The 19,409-nt window shown below is 33.8% G+C and overlaps 1 protein-coding gene across 5 annotated transcripts in view; it reads left to right on the top strand.

The window, feature by feature from the left end:
* COL11A1 (collagen type XI alpha 1 chain) overlaps positions 1 to 19,409 on the top strand; it is a 223,552-nt gene that overhangs the window by 98,338 nt on the left and 105,805 nt on the right. For all 5 annotated transcript variants that reach the window (XM_063624370.1, XM_063624368.1, XM_063624371.1 and 2 more), the window contains 11 exons: positions 2,276 to 2,329; positions 2,455 to 2,499; positions 3,704 to 3,757; positions 4,181 to 4,225; positions 4,490 to 4,543; positions 5,002 to 5,046; positions 9,699 to 9,752; positions 11,309 to 11,353; positions 12,380 to 12,433; positions 12,514 to 12,558; positions 19,248 to 19,301. In XM_063624370.1, coding sequence (XP_063480440.1) covers positions 2,276 to 2,329; positions 2,455 to 2,499; positions 3,704 to 3,757; positions 4,181 to 4,225; positions 4,490 to 4,543; positions 5,002 to 5,046; positions 9,699 to 9,752; positions 11,309 to 11,353; positions 12,380 to 12,433; positions 12,514 to 12,558; positions 19,248 to 19,301 — 549 coding nt within the window. The remainder of the gene's footprint in view (positions 1 to 2,275; positions 2,330 to 2,454; positions 2,500 to 3,703; positions 3,758 to 4,180; positions 4,226 to 4,489; positions 4,544 to 5,001; positions 5,047 to 9,698; positions 9,753 to 11,308; positions 11,354 to 12,379; positions 12,434 to 12,513; positions 12,559 to 19,247; positions 19,302 to 19,409) is intronic.

The following is a 19,409-nucleotide window of genomic DNA, read 5'->3' as shown; positions in this document are numbered from 1 at the left end:
GTCTTGTGCCAGTTTTCAGAGGGAATGCTTCCAGTTTTTGCCCATTCAGTATGATATTGGCTATGGGTTTGTCGTAGATAGCTCTTATTATTTTGAGATACGTCCCATCAATACCTAATTTATTGAGCGTTTTTATCATGAAGGGTTGTTGAATTTTGTCAAAGGCCTTTTCTGCATCTATTGAGATAATCATGTGGTTTTTGTCTTTGGTTCTGTTTATATGCTGGATTACATTTATTGATTTGCGTATGTTGAACCAGCCTTGCATCCCAGGGATGAAGCCCACTTGATCATGGTGGATAAGCTTTTTGATGTGCTGCTGGATTCGGTTTGCCAGTATTTTATTGAGGATTTTTGCATCAATGTTCATCAAGGATATTGGTCTGAAATTCTCTTCTTTGGTTAAGTCTCTGCCAGGTTTTGGTATCAGGACGATGCTGGCTTCGTAAAATGTGTTAGGGAGGATTCCCTCTTTTTCTATCGATTGGAATAGTTTCAGAAGGAATGGTACCAGTTCCTCCTTGTACCTCTGGTAGAATTCAGCTGTGAATCCATCAGGTCCTGGACTCTTTTTGGTTGGTAAGCTATTGATTATTGCCACAATTTCAGAACCTGTTATTGGTCTATTCAGAGATTCAACTTCTTCCTGGTTTAGTCTTGGGAGGGTGTATTTGTCGAGGAATTTATCCATTTCTTCTAGATTTTCTAGTTTATTTGCATAGAGGTATTTGTAGTATTCTCTGATGGTAGATTGTATTTCTGTGGGATCGGTGGTGATATCCCCTTTTTCGTTTTTTATTGCATCTATTTGATTCTTCTCTCTTTTCTTCTTTATTAGTCTTGCTAGCGGTCCATCAATTTTGTTGATCTTTTCAAAAAACCAGCTCCTGGATTCATTAATTTTTTGAAGTGTTTTTTGTGTCTCTATTTCCTTCAGTTCTGCTCTGATTTTAGTTATTTCTAGCCTTCTGCTAGCTTTTGAATGTGTTTGCTCTTGCTTTTCTAGTTCTTTTAATTGTGATGTTAGGGTGTCAATTTTGGGTCTTTCCTGCTTTCTCTTGTGGGCATTTAGTGCTATAAATTTCCCTCTACACACTGCTTTGAACGTGTCCCAGAGATTCTGGTATGTTGTGTCTTTGTTCTCGTTGGTTTCAAAGAACATCTTTATTTCTGCCTTCATTTCATTATGTACCCAATAGTCATTCAGGAGCAGGTTGTTCAGTTTCCATGTAGTTGAGTGGTTTTGACTGAGTTTCTTAATCCTGAGTTCTAGTTTGATTGCACTGTGGTCTGAGAGACAGTTTGTTATAATCTCTGTTCTTTTACATTTGCTGAGAAGAGCTTTACTTCCAACTATGTGGTCAATTTTGGAATAGGTGCGGTGTGGTGCTGAAAAAAATGTATATTCTGTTGATTTGGGGTGGAGAGTTCTGTAGATGTCTATTAGGTCCACTTTATGTAGAGCTGAGTTCAATTCCTGGATATCCTTGTTAACTTTCTGTCTCGTTGATCTGTCTAATGCTGACAGTGGGGTGTTAAAATCTCCCATTATTATTGTGTGGGAGTTTAAGTCCCTTTGTAGGTCTCTAAGGACTTGCTTTATGAATCTGGGTGCTCCTATATTGGGTGCATATATATTTAGGATAGTTAGCTCTTCTTGTTGAATTGATCCCTTTACCATTATGTAATGGCCTTCTTTGTCTCTTTTGATCTTTGTTGGTTTAAAGTCTATTTTATCAGAGACTAGGATTGCAACCCCTGCCTTTTTTTGTTTTCCAGTTGCTTGATAGATCTTCCTCCATCCCTTTATTTTGAGTCTATGTGTGTCTCTGCACGTGAGATGGGTTTCCTGAAAAAGTACCAAATTTCTTTAGTCACCTGAGTTATGCTGATTTAATATAAATTACTTAGAAGTAGAAAATATTTAAGTCAGAATCACCAAAGTATATCCATATTTAATACAATCATCAGCAAAATAAGTTTCTAAACAATTTAGCTCAAAATAATTAAATGTCTGAAAACTAAGATACTTATTTTATATAAATCTTTTGTATTGGAAAATGAAAGAAAATATTATAATTATAAAATATTATTAGCATATAAAGCCAGTTAAAGTTGTTAAATTATGATTTATCGGCAAAATGTTTTGAGGAGGGTAAACCATATATTTTCTCTGCCAAATGTCCTGTTTTATTTTGTTTGGATAGCTACCTGATAGACTTGTAAACATTCTACTTTTTTCCATATGCTAATCATATTTGTATTGATTTAACAGGGTGAACGAGGTCCACAAGGTCCTCCAGGTCCTCCTGGTGATGATGGAATGAGGGTATATTAATACTTCTTTTCATTTCTTTATGAAATATTTAAAACTTAAACATAGTAAAACAAAATCATGTTGAAATGATACATTGTCTAAGTGTTCTATACTGTCATTAATTTTGTCAATGACAGGGAGAAGATGGAGAAATTGGACCAAGAGGTCTTCCAGGTGAAGCTGTAAGCAACTTACTTTTTATTTTTAAGTAATATTTCTAGTTTTTAGGACTAGTGACTGGTGTTACACATATAAAAACAATGATAAACCCCGGTAAACATTGCAGTCTTAGCTAAGCTAACCAGATAATTGCCATGCAAAAAAAATTAAAAAGGATATATAGAGCTGTTATTTTGTTACAGAAAAAAACATAGACAATTGAGGGAAAAATCTGTGGAATGTAACATATTTCCAGCCAAAAAAGTTACCTTACCTAGTTTTTGTTGCTGTTTCTTTGTTTTGTTTTTTGTTCTGTCATCAATAGCTCTGAAATTTATGTACTGAGAAGAAATGAATCCTATTACCTATTAAGTAAATTGGAGAAAAGAAAAAAAAAAATATGTCACTTGGAATATACCAGACATATGGATTATATCACTTTTCTCCAACAAATATTACAAATGAGGAAACTGATCTGGGAAGGTTTACTTGAAGCTAGCTAACAAAATGCCTAAACTGGAAATAGGCCTCCTAATTTTGGTTTTAAATTGCTACATTCTACCTTGTGCCACATTTTAGATCCTTGTCAAGTAAGTTCAAGCAAATGGGAGAGAAATTAGATTATTTTATTGACTTTTGTAAAGAAGGAAAAGAAGGTGAGCAGGTGCAGTGCAGGAGGGGGAAAAAGAACAGAAGGAGAAATCAAGTGTAAATAATAATAATTTAAGAAACGTCTCAAAAATGTTTTCTGTAATCTGCATATATAGTTACACAGCTGATCATTTTCTTTCCTCAGTGAATGCTATCTTAAGATGAAATTTACATAAATGTACAATAAATGAGAATCATGACTCTTCTATTTATATAGTATATCTGATTGAATAATAATGTTCAATGCTGTCATTGAAATCAAAAAATGACACAAAAGTGTCTTATTGAAAATATTAAACTGTTTCCTATTTTAAAAATTCCCCAAGTGATTCATTGTAATATTATAGAATCAAAGAAACACAGTTTCTGTGCTAAAAACTGTTATTTATTCTGGCTTTTGGATCAGTATAAACACTAGATATTTATGTTATGGACATCACTTTCAGTGTGTTAATAAAAGATGTCCAAATATTTTTATTCTAAAATAACCTTAGGATTTCTTCATTGGAAGAGGCATGTTATTAGGGCATTTTTTTTTTTTTTTTTATAAAGGCGTACTTTTTCTTTTTCTCCTAGGGCCCACGAGGTTTGCTGGGTCCAAGGGGAACTCCGGGAGCTCCAGGGCAGCCTGTATGTATTGCTGGAAACATTGATGATTTTCTAGGGAAAGCTTGTTGCCAACCTTTTAGAGGCCATAAAAGCCCTCAGTAGAGAGCCAAGAGTTTATTGCCTTGTTATATTTGAAGATCTATAGATGCTGCCTTTCACTTTAACTCATCATTCCCTCCTTTCCTTCCATCTTCCTTTTGGTTATCTATCTTACTCTTTTCATGATACATCCCCAGCATGCAGAGGAAAATGTTGCTAGATTGTCTCCAATGTGGACATGGAAAAGAAAGTATAGGTCTTGTCTCTTCTTCATTTCCATTAAATCCTAAAATGATTTTTAGTCGCGTAGGGTAGTGAGTATCATGCTATTAGATTAGTCTTTTTGATTTTCTATTTTAGCATCAAAACATATGGACAACCATACATACTTTTTCTTCATTGCAGGGTATGGCAGGTGTAGATGGCCCCCCAGGACCAAAAGGGAACATGGTATGTAGCAAATAGTGATAAAATAACTCATATTTGAATGTAAGCACGAAGAAGCCATTTATTTTGCTCAACTGAAAATATAATGATTTATTACACTTTGCTAAGTATATTAGATACAGCTTGCATTAATATTTTGCAATATTTTCCAGAATCTCTTGAGGGAAAACTGTTTGGGGGTGGGTGGAGGTATTTTCCAATTGAGAAGAAAAAAAATCTATTGTGTAATATAGTGCATTAAAAACTTTTTATATTTTCCTCTGGCAGGGTCCCCAAGGGGAGCCTGGGCCTCCAGGTCAACAAGGGAATCCAGGACCTCAGGTAAGTCTAAGCCATTGCAGCTCCTTTGAAATAATGGGGAGAAGATGCTGTCTTTGCATAAGAAAATCAACAGCCTCATAATTTCCTATGTAGGCCTAGCAATATTTAAAATGTGAATTTACGAAAATATATACTTTTCTTTTTTAAAAAATTTGAGCAAACTTGCAGAAGCCCCTCTCTTCCCAGGGAAAAATGAGTCATTCAATGTTTAGGGAATGCCAGGACTAATAGCCACCTGCAGGAGGGTTCTGAATAGGATCGCATTATAGTCCCTTTGCAAAAAAGAGCAGCTTGTGTAAAACTCCTCATCGTGTTCTAAAATTCTTTGGGGCATATGGGAATATATACAGATTCTTATAACTCACTCTATGTACTATAGTGAGCTAATAATTTGCTGTTTTAAAAGTGTATTACTGTGATTTGATTTCTGATATATGAAATAAATTCTTTTAAAATAGGGTCTTCCTGGTCCGCAAGGTCCAATTGGTCCTCCTGGTGAAAAAGTAAGTTACTCTGTTGTTCTAGTAAAGCCTGGTGAACATGTTTGTTTTAGCAATCTTAGGCAGGTATAAGGTCTGCCTTCTGTTTTTGTTAAGATATCTAGATAGCTCAGCACATAACGAATTAATCTGGAGTTGACATGGAAATATAGTGTGGGGAGATTTCACTCATATGTTCTTAAACTGAGAATGATAAAACTTCAGTTACCATTTAAACAGCTTCCAAATGTGGCATTCTGAGCTATATTAATTTCAGGAACATACCGGTACACGTGAATATTTTCTCTTTAGTTTAGGTCTCCTTTTCTTTCTCATTATTTTACAAAAAAGTAATTAAGTTTGCTGTGACGAAAGATTTGTAGGAAGATATGATGAAGGGAAAAGTGTGAAGTTGCCATTGCCTGTGATAAATGGCAAATGATGTTCTTGTTAATAACTCAATGTCTGGATCAAAACAAGAATAAATCTATAATTAAACACATGTCATTTTCCCTGATCTCCACTGTGAGATTCCTTGAGTAGTATTTTGTCCCCTGTAGTCATAGCGCATTTTTAGCTGGCTCTTTCCAACACCTTTTTTCTTTCATAATTTTTGTTGATTTCTGCAAACATGTCAATTAAAAAAAACTAATAGCTTTATCAAAGTGTAATTTAAATACTATAAATATTCACTTGTTTTAAGTGTACAAGTTAATTATTTTTACTAAAGTTACAGTTGTGCTACAGTCTAAGTTTCAGAATACTTATACCACTCCAGAAATAATCCTTGTGTTAATATTCAGTCCCTGTTTTCACCCCCTCAGACCTAGCTAACAATTAATTTGCTTTCTGTCTCTATAGATTTGAGTTTTCTGAATATTTCATATGAATGAAACTTATGAATAAATTTAACATATGATTTAATCATATGAATGTGTATGTGACCTTTATGTCTGATTTCTTTCATTTTAGGTTCATCCATGCTGTAGCATACATATATTAGTACTTTGCTCCTTATTTTGTTCTCATATTGTTCCATTGATTGGGTATACCAGATTCTGTTTACTTTTATTTGGCAGTTGATAGAATATGTGGTTTATACTTTTTCACTATTATCCATACCAGTGCTGTAGTGAATAATTGCATACAAGTCTTTGTATAGATGTGTTTTCATTTCTTTTTGGTATATACTTAGAAGCAGAATTCTTGGGTTATGGCAAACTTCTATTTAATATTTTGTGAATTCCACTCTTTTCCAAATCGATTGTACCATTTTTCCTTCCAAGTAACCATGTATGGGGATAGTAATTTCTCCACATTGTCACTTAATGCTGGTTATTGTCTGTCTTCTTGATTACGATCATTCTTGTTGGTGTGAAATGGTATCTCATTGTGGTTGTAATTTGCATTTTCCTAATCACTACTTTTGTTGAACATCCTTTCATGTGCTTATTGGCCATTTATATAATTTCTTTGATAAAATAGCTATTAAACTCTTTTGGTTAATATTCTAATTGGATTATTTGTCTTAATATTGAGATGTAAGAGCAGACATATCAGATTTAAGTGGTTTTGAAAGTACTTTTTTCTATGGATATTTTGGACATAGCTGCACAGCACTATTGGAAAATGTCCTGTGAGTTATGTTAGGTTCTAAAGGTTATTTTTAATATTTAGATAAGGGAGTTTAATCTGGGTCACTCACATTTTAGATTACTGCATTAAAAATATACTATATTTATTTTACATTGCACTTGACACATGCACCTATTAAATTTTCTACCATGATTTTATCATGTATGTACTAGATTATTAAGAGGAAAAGTTGTTATGTCTGAATTACCTGCGCCAAGCCAGATAAAATATATAATCTAGTTTACTGCATTTCTAGTGGTAAGAAGAGAGCTGTTTTATGTACATACTGCTTCTGCCTGTGATCTGAATATATCCAGCCAGTAGGTTCAAAACCAATCTCTTACTATCAAAAGGAGAAAGGTACTCAAAAATATGAGGAAAACACTTTTTAATGATAATACATCTACAATATAAATATTATATTACATCTATATTAAAAAGTACAAGCTATTACTTTTATTTTGAATGATAACTATGATTTATTTATTCTGGCTCAAGAGGCTTCTCTTTGAAAATTTGATAAATAGTAATGTTTAATTGTATCATGGTATAATTTAACATTTTAATACAATTTAACTAATGTCATATGTTTTTACTATCCAAGAACAATGTTTTGTATTAACTTATTATAGCCTGTGCTTTTATTTTTGGTCAAAATATTTCATAAAATTTAAGTTAATTAACTAAAATAGATAAAATATTCAATTGTTTTTTCTGACATTTTTGATAAATATACCAAATATATCCTGTGATAAATTGTGGTATCTCCTAAATATTTCCTGTGATTTAATTTCTGAGTTCACTCATATATTAGTTGCTTAGTAGCAATTGATGTTACATAACTCTCTGAGTCCAGTATAAAATAACAAGACACAAAATAAATATTAGTTAAAGGGAGGAACTTTGAAGACGTGGATAAGTACCTAAAGTTTCTTTTTTGGGTAATAAAAATGTTCCAAAATTAGATAGTGGGGATGATTGTACAATTCTGTTATACTAACAATCGTGGAATTGTTCACCTATAAAGGATGAATTTATGGTATATCAATTATACTTCAATAAAGCTTAAGAAAAAAAAACCTAAGTTCATCCAGATTGCAGCGCTGCCACATATTAGCATTGGCTAATTTACCTAAACTCTTAATTGATGCTATTTCTCGCAATTCTTTGAGAATGTGGATGATGCACATAAATTGCCTAACATAGAACATAGAAACATTCAATAAACTTTAACTATTTTATTAAAATCTAAACATATACGTCCTTTTAACTTTTTTTTCCCATCCCTTCAGGGAAACAGCAAACAGTTAAGAAAGCAGACAAGATATTCTGCTGTCATGGAACTTCCATTCTAAAAGAGATGTCTTAATTTTAGTTTGTTTAAATAACCATCTTATAGTGCAAGAGTTTTAATATAACTTGCCTATTACTTATTTTATTATTATTATCATTATTTTTTGAGGAGGGGGTCTCACTCTGCCACCCAGGCTGGAGTGCAGTGGAGCCATCTCTGCTCACTGCAACCTCTGCCTCCTGGGTTCAAGCAATCCTCCTGTCTCAGCCTCCCTAGTAGCTGGGATTACAGGCATGCGCCACCAGGCCCTGCTAATTATTGTATTTTTAGTAGAGATGGAGTTTCACCATGTTGCCTCGGCTGGTCTCAAATTCCTGGCCTCAAGTGATCAGCCCATCTAGGCCTCCCAAAGTGCTGGGATTACAGGCGTGAGCCGCCACCGTGCCCGGCCTCTTGTCTATTCTCAAATACATAGCAACATAAAAATTCTGTGCAATATTTATTACCCAAAAGGTCATTGTCATAAAAATATCGCATTTGCTGATAATAATAATTAATGAAATAATTGTTTGTATACTACATTTCGCTTTGAAGAAATAAAACCACTGTCGAGAGCGAAAGGTAATTTAAATGACAGGCAGAATGATGACAGTAAAAATTTTGTGTTTTATGATACTTATTACAAGGTGTTAAATTACTTGATTGAATATGACTTTTGCAGACTGGTGAAGAGGATTGAAACATTCAAGTCCTTTAAATGAGATGCAATTACTTTTGGTTAAAAAATCTTAATTTTTCAATTTAAAGGTTATTTTGTTCTATGCTGATTTGGTTGAAACTTTCTTGTAAAACTGCAATGTCGGGCAATATGAATACAAGATTATACTTTACTCCCTAAGAATGGAAAAAGCTCAAAAATATGTCCAGCATTTAGGCTTGCTGATATGTCCTTGACCTTCCTATTGATTCTGAATCCTGGACAATAACTTGATGTGTCAATAATAATGACCTGGGCTCTGGGAACTTGATAAATTTAATATTCTTAGAAGAATGTCTACTTTTCTCCCAAGAAAAGGTTTGAGTCTTGTAGTAGTGATTCTTACCATGTTCCAGACTTAGAAATGGTCATGTCCAATGTGATTTGAAACTCTGTGTCGTTAAACAGGGATTAATCTGTTGAATTATTACTTTATTATTATCTTGTTGGTTACCTATTAGGATATGTTCTTTTTACATTAAAATCGATTTACTTTCCTTCATTTTCTATGAATAACTATCATACAATAACATTGCACAAAATATTTTAATAATTAATGGTGTTTCATCAATGTTACTATGTAATTTTTTGAATTAGTACTTATTAATTTTATTGAGGGAAATAATACAATCTTTACCTCTTTAATGATATGAATCAATATATTTCTGACGTATATTGCTTTCCTTTTTGTTCTCTAAGCTTCAGTTTATTGTGGTATTCAAAAACTAATTTGCTAATTTAAAAAAAGACACATCTAAGATTATAAGAAGGCTAAAACCTAGCATACCTTTGACATGTTAAATTTAGTTTTATTTTAGCTTTACCTGGCATTTCCTCCATATAATGTATTTAAAAGTTATTTAAATGGTTATTACTTACGGATTCAAGCCAGTGACTCAGGATAAGAATTTCATTAGTAGTATATGTACAAGTTAAAGCTTTTTAAAATTATTTTTATTTTTTAATGATTTTTTTTCTCTATTTTATAAGGGACCACAAGGAAAACCAGGACTTGCTGGGCTTCCTGGTGCTGATGGGCCTCCTGTAAGTAACAGCTACCTGGTCATTAAAATTTCTTTACATTATCTTTAAAAATAGATTTTACATGTGTTTTAGAAATGATTATATGAGGTTAGCAATAAAAATAAATTGAGCCAGTAATTAAATATTGATCTCTATAAAATACCTTTTATCATGTCACTTCCATATTGCAAAATCTTTAATGAGCTCACAGTGGCTTTTGTAGTAACTCATTTGGCACTCTAAGCCAGAACCTCCCCCGAATGTCATATATATATATATATATATTTTTTTTTTTTTTTTTTTTTTTACTTCCTCCTTAACCATTAGCTCCAGGTAAGCAGTTCCACTAACATTTTCTTAGCATGATCTAAAATTTCTATCATCTTACCTTTCCCAACCTGTTTCCTCTCCTAGAAAGCCCTTACATCTTCTCCTCCTTTTCAAAGTATCTGTTTCTATGAGTCCAGGTGAAGTTCTTTACCATTCATAAATTTTCTGACATCTTTCATGAAAATATCTTAGCCTTCAGGGATTTCTTCCTTTTCTGGAAATATAGCAATATTTGTTATTTCCCTTTAAATAGTAATAAATAATGTAATTATGTAATCTCCACAGTTATTTTATATATATATATATATATATATATATTTTTTTTTTTTTTTTTTTTTTTTGAGATGGAGTCTCACTCTGTCGCCCAGGCTGGAGTGCAGCGGCGCAATCTTGGCTCGCTGCAAGCTCCGCCTCCCGAGTTCACGCCATTCTCCTGCCTCAGCCTCCCGAGTAGCTGGGACTACAGGCACCCGCCACCATGCCCGGCTAATTTTTTGTATTTTTAGTAGAGACGGGGTTTCACTGTGTTAGCCAGGATGGTCTCGATCTCCTGACCTTGTGATCCGCCTGCCTCTGCCTCCCAAAGTGCTGGGATTACAGGCGTGAGCCACTGCACCCGGCCTACAGTTATTATATTAAAACGTCTGTTATTTACAGATTTTTTTCCTCTTTAAACTGCATATTCAGATTTTGTAGTGCTAGGATGTAAGATTTCTCATCCTACCTCTCCTTGTTATTGAGTATAATTGTGATGTGGCTATATATTTTTATTTACTGAATCTCAATAAGTTGATTATTAAAACTGTTAGTATTTATGATCTTGCTGTATTTTCAAATGTCTCATCCACATGTCTTAGTGCCCCTTTGAAGGTGCACATATGATCATTTGATTAATTTGCTAAATATAAGGCAGATTTAAATACATTTATGTAAGGCTCTAATTGAGGCTGGGGTTGAATTGTTAATGAACAATATGTATTATTTTATGTGCTTTTTCTAAGCTCTCTCAAACGCATTATGTATTTGAAGAAGCTTACATCCATCAAATATAAGCTTATCATGTTTACTTCCAAATGCCATAGTTTCCAATTTATTTAAAGCCATACACACTGATGCAAAAGTGTTTAATGTTTTTGAAACTTAAAGAGTAAGATCTTAGTAGATTTCTTAACAAAAGAAATACTTTCATAGTATTATCAACTATGTTTATATTACATCTTATCAGTGTATGTTTTTGCTAAATATAGGGTCATCCTGGGAAAGAAGGCCAGTCTGGAGAAAAGGGTGCTCTGGTAGGTTCCAAAGTATCCATTTAAATGTCCTATAAATTTCCAGGAGAAAATGCCTTAATTTGGTCATCTCATATATATAAATCCTGTTCATATAGTTATTTTGGGTATAAAAAAGATATCTTAGACTACTTTTAATTTTATATCAGTAATTTTAGAAATTAGACTATGTTCTCTCTTTTTAAAAAATATTCCCATGGCTAGGGATACGTGCACATTCTGCATGTGTATTATATATGGAGTAAATGGTAATGATATAAAACAATGAAATTGGACAAGAATTACTCAATGTTACTGAACTGCTTATGTAACCCCAATTTTATTATTACTTATTACTTTCTGGTAACCATTATCTAATAAAATGTTAAATTAAGACCAATGGCTATTAAAATATCAAAGTGAAATGTAATATGTGCATATTTAATGTTAGTACTTTAGATTGCAGTAGCAGGGGTAGGATCATTTTGTTTACGGTTGTTTTGAATTCTTTTAAAACTATTAAAATTTCAGCATTACTGAGGAAATTATGATTGATAGAATGTTTTATCTGTGTAGACTAGAGAAAAAAACAGCTTGTGGAAGGTATATTATTTTGATTATATTCTTGATGAAGTGAATGCTACTAATTTATAATTTTCTATTTGAAATTATCAATCTTGTTAGTTTTTCAGTAGCTGTCTGTTATAGACATTCACTATAGCATATTTTAGGTTAAAAATCTAGTTATTAATTTTTGAATTGTTTATATTATTTTACATGCTTGTAAGATTTGCCTTATTAGTCCATTTCAATATTGTATTTTTAGTATGAATATATGACATAATAAATTTGGAGTGAGTAGTGCTAGTTACATGTTTTTTTCATCATATCTGATTATAGAAATAAAGAATAAACTACCAAAAAGTCTTTATCAAATATTAGCAGTAGAAAAAAACCATATCCTTGTAGATTATGTGGTAAAATTATAGTATGTAAATGAGTAGCACTTTCAATTTATTATATGTATAAGTGGTAACTAATCTATTTCAGGGTCCTCCTGGTCCACAAGGTCCTATTGGCTACCCTGGCCCCAGAGGAGTAAAGGTAACATTAAATTGTTTTCACATTATTTACTTTCAACGTGAAATGTTATAGTCACTTAATACTTCTAATTTATTCCACAGGGAGCAGATGGTGTCAGAGGTCTCAAGGGATCTAAAGGTGAAAAGGTAAAATATAATTGTTTAGGTGGTTTTAATTTCTGTGTATTATGTTAACATTTAAATTTATTCAACAGATATTTTATTTCTTGAATATATTGAGTGATCACTACGTACTACACAATGCTAGTATAATTTTGTACCCTTTATCCTCACAACTTAAAAACAATGTCTTATATCTTATGATGAGAGTTAAATACTAGAACAGAAACTAAATTATGTTACCTAAGAGAATTAATTCTGTATCCTTTTTTTTTTTTTTTTTTTTACATGTGCTTAAGTTTTGTAAATCATAGGGTTGGCCTTAGGAATGGATTTGCTACAGGATTTAGATGTTATCTAGTTAGATGCATAACATATGAATGTTTATTCCTTTTTTTCCCTACTGACATCCCCAAAATATTTAAACAAATTCAGCATAAAACAGGAAAGTTAGAAGTACACTAAATCATTTGGGGAAAGAGGAAGTCTTTCTATATAATATTACACACAAATCAATAGTGTTACTGAGAGAGATAAAAATTACAACCAGACAGAAGTGAATGAAATAATGTACGTAAAACTATGAATGAATATGGCATCTTTTGTAGGGAAGTTATAGGTAATTGGCTTTTGCTGAAGAACATGACATTCGGATTTTTTTCAAGGATACATCTAGTAGGAGTGCAGAGCCCCAAATCCTTCAAAGACTATGATGAAATGCAAAGGGAATGACATTACTCAGTGATAGAGTTTAGCTGTATGCCCACCCAAATCTCATCTTGAATTCTAATCCAAATTGTAATTCCCACCTGTCTAGGGAGGCACATGGTGGGAGGTGATGAGATCATGGGGGCGGTTTCCCTCATGATGTTCTCCTGATAGTGAGTTTGTTCTTAACAAGATCTGTTTTTTTGATAAGTGGCTGGTACTTCCCCTTTCTCTCTTTCTTTTTCTCCTCCACCTTGTAAAGAAGGTACTTGTTTCTCCTTTGCCTTCTACCATGATTGTTAGTTCCCTGAGGATTCCCGAGCCATGCAGAACTGTGAGTCAATTAAACCTCTTTCCCTTATAAATTACCCAGTCTCAGGTAGTATCTTTATAGCAGTGTAAAAGTGGACTAATACACTCAGAATCAGTATTGAATTAATTCTTACTACAAAATTTCATACCAAGTTAAAACAACACATGGTTGTATAGTATAAATATTGTTATGCTTGGTGAGAGATACATAGATATTAACTATTGTTAATATCATACTCATAACATACTCTGTTAGACTGTTCTTGCACTGCCATAAGAAATACCTGAGACTGGGTAATTTATAAAAAAGGGGATTAATTGGCTCATGGTTGTGCAGGCTGTACAGGAAGCATAGTGGCATTTGCTTCTTGGAAGGCCTCAGGAAGCCTCCAGTGGAAGGCAAAGAGGGCACGGGCATCCTATGTGCTGGGAGCAGGAGCAGGAGGGGTGAAGAAGGTGCCACATGCTTTTAAACAATCAAATCTCCTGAGAACGCACTCACTATCAGGAGGACAGCATCAAGAAGATGGTGCTAAACCATTCATGAGAAATCCACCCCCATGATCATATCACCCCCGACCAGGTTCCACTTTCAACATTGGGGATTACATTTCAACATGAGATTTGGGTGGGTAAATATTCAAATTATATCACATGCTAATATTTTTTCAAGGACAGTCATTTATTTTCATAGTTACAATATTATCAAAAGGCTTATGTGTGGATTTGATACCAATAGGGAATGGATAACAAAAAGGGATGGATTTATTATATCCGTTATACTTTATCTGAAAAAAGCTACTGTTATACACTAAAAGTAAACAACTATGTTGTCAGGTTTATCGCATGAAAAAGGCCATGCATTTCGCATTAGCTCACCTACTTAACGGTAATCTCAGTTCATCCTGATCACCTAGATGAACTTCAGAGTACCAGTTGGCTCTCCCTATGGGTTCTGCATCCATGGATTCAATAAACTATAGATCAAAGATACTGGAAAAACAAAAAATTAAATTAAAAATTATAATATGACTGGGTACAGTGGCACATGCCTATAATCCCAACACTTTGGGTGGCTAAGGCAGGATAATTGTTTGAGCCCAGTAGTTCAAGACCAGCCTGGGCAAAGTAGTGAGACCTCATCTCTACAAAATATTTTTATAGAGGTCCCAGCTACTTGGGAGGCTAAGGAGGGAGAGTTGCTTGAGCTGAGGAGGTCAAGGCTGCAATAAGCCATGATTAAGCTAATGTACTCCAGCCAGAGTGACAGACTGAGACCCTGTCAAAAAAAATTATAGTACAACAATATACAATAATACAAATAAAAAAATAACAACTATTTATATAGCATTTAGATTTTGTTAGGTATTATAAGTATTCTAGAGGTGATTTAAAGTATAAAGGAGGAGGATGTGGGTAGGCTATAAATAAATACTATAGCCTTTTATATCAAGAACTGGAGCATCCACAGATTTCCATATAGGAAGTTGGGTTAGGGTCCTGGAACCAATCACCCCTAGATACCAAGAGAAGACTGTATAGTGTCTCACTGAATTGACAAATGAGCACAGTGGTGAGTCAGGTAGGGTTTAACATGTAATTTGTAGGTTGCCTATACTAAAAATAAAGTCTCTGTTTAGAATTTTTCTTGTTAAGAAATGTAAGTAATAATGCAAATGTTTTTCTCCGGAATTAGTATCCATCAAGGATTTTTAGAGGGGCTAGGCAGTGTTTAAAAAAAAATTGCCTGACTGGGGTGGATATGTTGTTAACTGCTGAAACTTGCTAGGAGAGTTGCAAAGTGACAGAGGCAAATAAAATTATAAATGACTAGATACATATGAGGACAAAGCCATACAGGAAAAACAATAAGATACATTTTTTTTGTATGTAGGAAAGCTTATTAACAATTGCTCGTTGCTTTTAGGGTGTATGATCTCAGAAGATGCAAGTATATATAGAGGAAAATAACTAAAATTTTAAATTGGGAGCCAAAAGTTCTGGATTCTTATTCTGGGTTTTCTAGTTACTTTCTCTGAGCCTCATTTGAAGTCTGTAAAATAAAGAAAATTTCCTAAAAAAATTTAAAGATATTTTTCAGCTATACCTTTTATTCTCTCTAATATACCAATCAAGTAGTAAATTATGTTTTATTATAGATTACAATTTAGTTTTCTAAATTATAGATTTAGAGAAACTCTGTATAAATGTTAGTAGAATTTTTTTTTTGAGAGAGAGAGAGTCTTGCTCTGTCCCCCAGGCTGGAGTGCAGTGGCACCATCTCCACTCACTGCAAGCTCCGCCTCCCAGGTTCACGCCATTCTCCTGCCTCAGCCTCCCGAGAAGCTGGGACTACAGGCGCCTGCCACCACGCCCTGCTAATTTTTTTTGTATTTTTAGTAGAGACAGGGTTTCACTATGTTGGCCAGGATGGTCTCGAAACCCTGACCTCGTGATCTGCCCACCTCGGCCTCCTAAAGTGCTAGGATTACAGGCTTGAGCCACCACACCCGGCCTATAATTTTTAATGGTAAGAATTCTCCATATTTTCAAACTCTGTGAAGGATTAAGCCCTGATGAGTTTTTAGTATGCCTTATTTATTTCATTTTTCTGAGTATGCAAGATAATTGATCATTTATCTCATAAGAGAAGAAAATGGAAAATATTTTATATTTAATGATGTTAATTGTTAACCAAAGGTGATATAGCAAGTTAATATTCTAATTATGACTAAAATTCTCTCTTTTTTAGCCTCAGATTTGTCTCTTAAGTCTGGAGCAACACAGCTCAATAAATTAGGTGGCATAGATGAATTCCACTTTTATACATCTTCTAAAATTATGTTTTCTTTTTTTCTTTATCTGATCATTTTAATACTAGAAATCTTAGTAACTTGGTATGTCACTTGCTAAAAACGACATTTATTATAAGGAAATACCTAATTAAATCATCTAATTGTTTTTTAAACATGAATATGCTGAAAACTAAAACATAAGAAAAATAGCCTCCCTGTAGACTGAATTCTCACTTTAAAAATAATTTAAAAATAAAACTCTGTCTTAAACAATCCTAAAAACTATAAGTGATTTTTAGACATAGAGCACAGTGTTCTTTAAACTAAGCGTGGCAACTGTGTAATTATGTTTTTCTCTAGGGAGGAGGTAATGAAGACAGTTGTCAATAGCAAGTTCAGTGGTCATTTTCAGCTCTTAAGCCTCTGCCATTGCCCAATCACATTCAGTACAGAGAGCATCCTGGCAGGATGGTGAAAATGGCATGATTTTCTCTTGAAAAAAAAAAAAATCCCTGGCATGCTAGAGTTCTTTGAGTATGCAAGATAACAGTGTGAATCTCTTTCCAGGGTTAGGTCTCATATTCACAAGTACCCAGTATTTGGTATTTTCTGGACTTTAATATACCTTGCTAAACTCACACTGAGGCATTTAGTAAATGTTTATTGAACACTGTGGTTACTGAAGGTCCAAAACATGTTTGATACTGGAGACTCACAGGTTAATTAGGCAGGATTCTTGTGTTCGGCCATTTAGTAGAAGGAAAACAACCTATGATCTAGAAAATGCAGGACGGCATATTGTTGCAATAATAATTATTCAGTGAAGGCCGCAAGATGGAGAGTTTAATTTTAGGAGGAGTTCAAGACAAAAGACTGAAGAAGTGAAGAAGGGCTAGATCATGTGGTGAAGGGAGGTGCCTTATATTGATTATTAGCAATTTGATACCATTAGGATATTTTAAAGTAATTGATGTGACCAGTTTTGTATTTTAAAGAGGTCATTTTGGCAGCGAGATGTGGAAGCATTTGTGCCTATCCTTCCTAGCTTTGTTTTCATACACAGTTCAAAATGTTCTTTTCTTAAATTCTCAAATCAAATCTATTTCTACCAACTGAAATAAAAACCCCTCCATCAAACCCTCCCTATTAACCTCCTGCCTCACCACCCCCTCCATGAGCACCATACATCATCATCATTATCATCATTATTTTGGCATTCTTCTGCAGACACCCTTTCTACTTCATCTGTACCAAAATAACTGCAAATGTCCCACTTTCAGTTGTTTGTTTGTTTTGTTTTGTTTTGTTTTTGAGATGGAGTCTCCCTATGTTGCCAAGTCTGGAGTGCAGTGGAGTGATCTTGGTTCACTGCAACCTCTACCTCCTGGGTTCAAGCAATTCTCCTGCCTCAGCCTCCCGAGTAGCTGGGATAATAGGCACCCACAACCATGCCTGGCTAATTTTTCTATTTTTAGTAGAGACAGGGTTTCACCGTGTTGGCCAGGCTGGTCTCGAACTCCTTACCTCAGAAGATCCGTCTGCTTCAGCCTCCCAAACTACTGGGATTACAGGCATGAGCCACTGTGCCTGGCCCACTTTTAGATTTTACTGGTAAAAAAAAAAAACCTCAAAATACTCCACAGCACTTTGAATGAGTAATTCCTCAATTAATTTTATTGAATACATGAATGACTATTTCTTAGTAATTTAATTTTTTTCTTGAACTTAAGAGATAATAAGGTTGTTTATGCAACTTTCTTAAAAATCTAGGTTTCAATAAGAATGATAGAAAATATTTCTGTAGCCCAAATTGTTCCTCTCTTCATTAAATGACTCTGTTTTCAGCATTGTTGCTCTGTGTGTATAGTGCTACAATTAGCAATTCTACCTGTAAAGGATATTATTAATTTCTATTTTATATAATTAATTTTACCTGAAAGAAGATTGTAAGATACAGAACCCATTGAGCTAGAAGGCATCTATCTAATGGACATGATACAAAAATACAACATAAAATTTATAGGCATAAATTATTAAATTAAGGGAAAATCATTTTATTCTATTTGCTACTCCAGAGCTCTTGTAATACAAAGTTAAAATGATAACTAAGCGTTTCCTTTTGTTGTTGTTGTTCTTGTTGTTGGGCGGGGGAGAAGTTCTTGCTCTGTCACCAGGCTTCAGTACAGTAGCACAATCATGGCTCACTGCAGCCTTGACCTCCTGGGCTCAAGCGATCCTCCCACATCAGCTTTTTTTTTTAATTATTATTATACTTTAAGTTTTAGGGTACATGTGCACAATGTGCAGGTTTGTTACATGTGTATCCATGTGCCATGTTGGTGTGCTGCACCCATTAACTCGTCATTTAGCATTAGGTATATCTCCTAATCAGCTTTTTTAGTGGCTATTACAATCATGCACCCACACACCTGGTTAATTTTTGTATTTTTTGTAGAGATGGGTGTTGCCATGTGGCCCAGGCTGGCCTGAAACTCGTGGGCTTGAACAATCTGCCCACCTTGGCCTACCAAAGTGCAGGGATTACAGGTGTGAACCACCATGCCTGGCAAAATATTTATTTTTTATTTGTTAAACTAGTATACAATACATGTTGTTATGGGAGAAAGGTTATTTCCCTCATAAAACAAGATTTAATGAACATATTTGTGAAAAATGTCCTAGGGTAATTTATAGCCAATAATTGCGAAAATATGAGATTATATTGGTGGTCAGAATCTGTGGCTGGAGTTGGAAAAGGGAGGAGGAAGTTTCACAACTACCATTCACATTTCTCAAAAATAATTTTCCCTCATTATCAGCACATAAATTTTTATAGCAATATTTTAGGTTACTCCAAAGGACTGATTAAACTCCTATTTAATTCCTTTTGTAATGTTTTAGGGTGAAGATGGTTTTCCAGGATTCAAAGGTGATATGGGTCTAAAAGGTGACAGAGTAAGTATAAAGAAAATGTGCACTAGTACATAAAATTTAATATATATATATTTTTTCCTTTGCTTATCTTTAAATATAGTAAGCATATGATAAATAAAATGTTTGTAC

The sequence above is a fragment of the Symphalangus syndactylus genome, chromosome 12 (genome assembly GCF_028878055.3).
Source record: "Symphalangus syndactylus isolate Jambi chromosome 12, NHGRI_mSymSyn1-v2.1_pri, whole genome shotgun sequence".
NCBI lineage: Eukaryota > Metazoa > Chordata > Mammalia > Primates > Hylobatidae > Symphalangus > Symphalangus syndactylus.
The sequence above is the reverse complement of the archived record's forward strand: the minus strand, read 5'-3'. Positions and strand labels throughout refer to the sequence as shown.